Source organism: Cariama cristata, unplaced genomic scaffold, assembly GCF_000690535.1.
Source record: "Cariama cristata isolate BGI_N322 unplaced genomic scaffold, ASM69053v1 scaffold18080, whole genome shotgun sequence".
In the NCBI taxonomy this organism is placed as follows: domain Eukaryota; kingdom Metazoa; phylum Chordata; class Aves; order Cariamiformes; family Cariamidae; genus Cariama; species Cariama cristata.
In genome coordinates, this window is record NW_009594436.1 from 133454 (window position 1) to 139722 (window position 6269).

The following is a 6269-nucleotide window of genomic DNA, read 5'->3' on the forward strand; positions in this document are numbered from 1 at the left end:
TAACAAAAATAATCAAATAATAATTTAATAAATAGATACTTTGTTCTTATGTCTTCTGCAAGAAGAAAACCAGTTTAGACATCTTTTACTGAAGCATGACTTGTATTAAAGTTGCAAAATTTGCAAATACATCCAAAATAGGATTTGGTTCTCAATTATTCTTGTTTTCATCTACTTCAGCACTGATCCAGCTACATTTTTATTTGCTGTTATTTTGACAAAAAAGTTTTAATAACTTGCATGTTCACAACCACATGAATTAATCTCTTACTAAAATTCTGCAATTATTATACAAAGTGAGCAGAGAAACAGAAGAAAAGAATATAATATTCAGATGTAGATTGCTACTTGAGAACATTCATAAATAAACTTACAGCTAAGACTGGTCTAACACGCAATTACTGATAACTAAGTATACATATACACACTGTCAGAACCATTTGAAAATTTCAGTCACATTTGAAGAATTTAGTTTCTAATTCCCACAGTTTAACTCACTAAGAGGCAAGTAGAATCATTCCACCAATATGATTTACAACGTGGCCTGAAACTATTCTACTGGCACAATTAAATGTATGATAAACTACAACAAAGGGGAGGCCAAGAACCTCTTGAACTTTGCTTTGCTCAAATTGATGATGCCAATTGTCAGCTAAGTTACTAATAAAATAAATGCTGCATCAAAAGCTGCCACTTACAAAATTCCATACTTCAACTGTTTGTGCAGAACTCTTTAAAGAGCATGGTTAGACCTGAATGAAACAATGCTTCCAATGTACAGTGAAAATGCAATTTTTTTGCCCCGCAACTTTTCTTAGCATTTATGTGTTTGGATGTTTCTCCTCTTCAGTTTCTTGCCATACTCATCACTGACTGTAAAAACTGAAGTGTATGAGACTGTAAAACCTATTTGTTGTCACTGTTCTGAAACAAATTAATTTTTGGAATGTTATGTGGAAAAGCTTTTATGTTGCAAAATTCCATCCATTGTACATTGTTTTCCATGTACTACTTAACATAGCATATACAGAAAGCCATTAATAATGCAATCTATAGTAGTGGTGTTTTAAAATATTCCATCCCTACACCCCAACCCCACCTTTTTGTCTTCGTTCGAACAAAGCTTAAACTCCAAGAATCATTAACACAAATAGACTTCCTGGTGACCAGTTAAAACTGTAGTGAACCAAACTGTCAGAACAACAAATTCAAAGCAAATGCAGATGCATGTCCACAGCCACAAATATTGAACTCTCTCAAACCGAATCACCATTTAAAGATATGCTTCATCATGTGCACCAAAAGGGCCCTAATTGAAACTAGAAGGCAAACTCTAAAAACTGCTATGAACCACTGAATTCATATATGCCATCACAGCTAATATTCCACGAGCAGGATTTTTTACAACAAAGTCATCCCTGTATCTACAAACTCTTGATCTACACTCTAAGGAAAACCTAAAACAAAACAAAGAAGTTGATAAAAAATATGTTTCTCTCTTCACTGGCAATGGTAAAAAAAAAACAAAACAAAAAAATCAACCAAACCCCAGCCTGCATACAGATACTAATTTCAATACACTTACTTTTAACTGGTCCTTCTACCTTTTTAGTTCTTATTCCTCCAACAAGTCCTCCATTCACTTCTGAGCTAACACCTGCTTATTTTCCAAATGTGCTCCCATAGTGATGTCAACACGAAAGAAAAGTAATGAACTAATCTCTAAGCAATTGTTCTAAACTAGCACTAGTAGTTTTCTACTTTTGCTTTAGGTGCAAAATTTATGTAGCCAAAAAGCCTGTCTTTTTTGTAACTCCATAAATTCAGGTAACAAAAGATGCTACTTCTCCCTAAGCTTTGCTTCTTGTACGCAAGGACTACCAAAACCCCCTGATACTACCTCTCAGAACAACAATGCATTTACTACACCGGTTCTTCACTTTAAGACTAGAATATGATTACTTTAGATTTGCTGTCACACACAAACCAAGCGATCTGTCTCATTAGAACATTACAAGGAGTTTTTGGTGGAGACATGGAAAACTACAGAATTCACTCTTCCAATCAGCTGGAAAGACAGCCAGAAAGTGAAGAGACAAGTAATCCTCCTTTTCCTCTAAGGATTGAATGATGATCTGTATTGTCTGAGCTCAGATACTCAAGTAAGATTTAATACAAATTACAGTGCAGGTGAAGTGTTACACACTATTTTTAATGCTGTAATGCTCAGAAGTTTAGTGACGAGCGAGATGAGCATTCCAAAGTATTTTGCTACTGAAAGTCAGCTACGTAAAGGTAAAAAGCATCTGGCAGCATACTGCCAGCAATCATTCTGATTATGAAGGCTTTGTATTGAAAAGAAAGATACTGTTATTACGAAGAATAAAATCAACAAAAATAAATCGTACCTTAAAACGCAATTTATTGGAAAACCAACTTCCAGACCACGTATACTTCGTAAGTCTATTGAAAAGCAAAAATGGTGAGAGGCTGCTGGAATGACAATTTTCTGTGCCGACACAGGCTCAGAAGAACTGGATGCACCCACAGGGTTGGGTTGAGATGCAGCTAGTGGACCATTATCAGCTGAAAATGCAGAAGAGAATTTGTGCATGTTTTTAAGAATTTGTTCTGCCCAAAATAACAGAGTATATTAAAGCTAGGTCTCACATTTTAAATGCAAGTACAGATAGGTTGCTTCCCCAAGAGATTCAATTCCCTGTAATATAAGCTAATATTATGAAAAATAGCCACTCTATTTTTAAGTTACTGCTTCCAAAAAACACCAACCAAAAACCCAATATACTTTAAATCTTCTTAAAGAATTCTGTAATGTTTTTCCTTTCTTTTTCTTAACCTTAAAAGCTATTTAAGTTCATCTCACTGAAGAAATGTTTAGACTAAGATCCAAGATACTAAATTCTTCAGAAGGATGCTATAAGACTTCAGTTTCAACAGTTTACGTAATTGTTCCTAGCCAACTTAAGGGCACACAGGAGAGGTGCGATTACAAAAAATCATTTGTAGTAATTTAATTAACTTTGAATTAACTAACCTCTTCAGTTTGGGACTGAAAAAAGACAGAGCACCAGGTCAATTACAGTCACACAAGGCAGCATCAACTATAGATCCCAAGCTGAGGTTTAACTATTGAAATAAACTAAAATGCTCTAGCTAGGTCTGTAAAGCACATCCACTCATGCCCTTTGATCAGAACCCACCTACTGTGACATTCATTTTATAATTTAGGAAGCAGAAGTGAGTGCCTGTCCAATTGCATCCAGGCTTCTCAAGTCCATACACTGGGACCCAATACTTAATCTTTGAAGGCAAAGGTCAAACTACAAATTTTACAGACAAGGTCTCCAAAAGAGATCCTCTAAAAATGTTTAGTAAAGCAGAGAGTAAATAAAATAAAGCAGAGTAAATAGTAAAGCAGAGAAAGAGGCAAAGAAACTGTCAGAGAAGAACTCAACTGCCTTTTGCAAATGCTAGTTTTTCTGATCCTCTTCCTTTATAATTATCTAAAATGTTTCCACTTTTGAAATTTTTGAAGAGATACACCATTGCTAGCATTGAGTTTATCTTTTCCCTGTTTGTTTTTGAGTGTTTCATTTGATTAACAGTAACAAAAAAAAAATTCAGTAATACTTCAACATCAGCTAGTCAGTACAACATAGGAACGAAATGATTCTCAGTGACTCAGGTAAACTATCACTAGGTTGCTTGGTGCAACGAAATGGCTGAACAGAAGCCTAAAGCTGTCAGATAAGAGAACAAAAATTGCACACAGCCTACTGTTTAAATTCATTTAAGTTGCTAGTATACCCAAATTTCTTTTAATGTACTGAATTTTATAAATTTTGCATTACTGGAATTTTGCAGATCTGACAACAGAGGTGACTTTGATCTGCTCTGTGATTTGAAAACTGGAAGCTCTTCAATATACTGTTTGTTAACCTCTTGGCAGGACTCAGCCACAAGCCCTGAAAGATAAATGTGAAGTGACATGTTTTACATCTTACTAAAACAGAGTTATAAAATTATTACTACTATCAATAAAAAAGCACAATCCTGGATTTCTTAATTGCAGATTCAAACTAGCTGTTGGGTTCACAGTACTTTTTCTTGATACATTCCATATAAAGGACTTAATCCTTGCTCAAATAAGATCAGTTATGATTAAAAGAAAATTTGGCTGAATTAGCAGACAAATCCTCAGAGCACGTTCTAAGACATAGATTTTTCTCTGCAGAACTGGGTGTCTTTAGTACCAATCTCAAAAGAACAGCAATACAAGAATCATTAGAAAAATAATAATTCGACTTTATTCATAAATCATCTCTTAACAAGATGCACGTTCAGTAATGTTCAGCAAAATAACATTCTTTCTTCTGAGCTTTACTCCATCATTACAGTATTCCTTCCTCTCTTCTCTCTGTTCCTCTTTGACTTCTCCCCAACCCATTCCTCAAATTAAAAACAAAACAAGACAAGTCTTAGAAGGCTGTGTGGGTTACCAACTCCCTAGAAAAGGATAATGTAAAAACAAACAAAGAAAACACACAGCTGCTTGGTTTTGTCCAGGAATCTGTACAGTATCAACATATATCCTCCTCCTGTTATATGTTTTATGTAAACAATTCTTACTTGCCTGAAATTTATCACCACAGATGATTAATACATGATCCAAGACCCCACTTGACACCTGGAGAAAAAAACTATATACCACATACCCTTTTTCTTTAGTTTCGTGCCTTTTTCAAACTTAAGACTCTCCACTTCACTTTCTGTTGCTTCATCTTCTATTGAAGAAGAATGGTCAGCTTGAGATGGGACATTCTGGGAACTCTGCTTCAGGCCCTCTGTTTTTCCACTAATAGGTGAAAGAACTTTCTCCTGTGGCTGTTTAGGTTCAGTTGGAGCATTTAAGGGAATCAAAGGCTGAATGAAGTGATATAGTTTTCTTATTGATCATGGCTTGCACTGAAAAGTTCTGTCTACAACATTTTTATAGTTTGAGATTAATTTTGACACAGAAAAATGAAGCAATGAAAGCATTATTCATATAAAGCAACTTTCAGGTTTTCTTTTACATAATTAACTGTCAAATTAACTGTCAAATATGACTTAGAAATACTTTTTTTTTTTTAACATGAAACTGTGCAACAGTGTCGAAACCAACAATAAAGGAGTAAAGTATACCTGGGCACTCAAGCTCTCCCTTTGCAGAACTACAGATACCCCTACAGTAGGAGCCATATCTAAAGGCAACTGTGGCAGTTTCTGTATAGCTCTGTTTGGTGGAACAAGGACAAACGCTCCTTCTATTGCCACAGGGTGTTGATCAATCTCCACATTTCCTTTCTTCAGTAGTCCAGACAGAGGTATTTCAGTGCTTCCAAGAAACTGGTCCCCACAGCAAAGATGGATCTGTAAACATACAAAAATGCTAGAAAGTAATTAGCATGTGCATTTCTACTTGAACTGTCTGTTCACCCTCTACTAAAGGTAGCACAAAGACAACAAATTAAGATTATCATCTCTAGTCTAGTCCCTGTATGTTGAGAAAAAGTGTTTTGAGCAGTAAAAGAACAGCTATGAAATTTCAGTATTGAGCATGTAGGATTTGCCCAGTGCTAGTGCAGCAGCAGATCACTGCATCACCCTTCTGAGGGCCTGTCATACCGTCCCTTCTGGAGGACAAATTCAACAGTCTGTGGTTTCTAAACACCACACAGATTCTTGCCCTTGAAGTACTGGCATGTAAAATTCATGACTGCGAGGTAAAGAAAAAGAAGTTATTTGAAAGCACAGCCTTTATGCATATATTTAGAAACCACCTGAATAGCAAGGAGTTAAGTAACTGTGTTCTTAATTCCTGGTAAGAATTATTACTCCTTTTCTCAAAACTTGGCTCAACTCTTTATTTCCACAGTTTAATATTTATACACTGAAGTAAAGGATGGATCTTAAAACACAGCACACTCTAAGGCAATTTATTTTCATCACTGAAAGTTGCTCTTTGAAACTTACGTATCAACTTGCTCTTTGTAAATAAGAGTCACTTCAGTTCTGCTTTAGGAGATCAGAACACTGTACACTGATCCTTAATTTTTATTACACTTAATGAAGACCTTAATGCTAAAACGTGTCAGCTGCCAGTACACACACCGAGATGTGTGCGTATATGTATGCACACACACACATATATATATACACACAAAACACAATCATACACTATATACATATACACCACACCCCCCCCC

The 6269-nt window shown here is 35.5% G+C and overlaps 1 protein-coding gene across 1 annotated transcript in view; it reads right to left on the reverse strand.

Annotated features, from left to right (window-relative positions):
- The window catches only part of CEP120 (centrosomal protein 120kDa), a 36650-nt gene that overhangs the window by 22430 nt on the left and 7951 nt on the right, over positions 1-6269 (reverse strand). The window contains exons 6-9 of the mRNA XM_009698146.1: positions 5206-5433; positions 4737-4944; positions 3873-3986; positions 2409-2586 (exon numbers count right to left, since the gene is read on the reverse strand). Of these exons, the coding sequence (XP_009696448.1) occupies positions 2409-2586; positions 3873-3986; positions 4737-4944; positions 5206-5433 (728 nt within the window). The remainder of the gene's footprint in view (positions 1-2408; positions 2587-3872; positions 3987-4736; positions 4945-5205; positions 5434-6269) is intronic.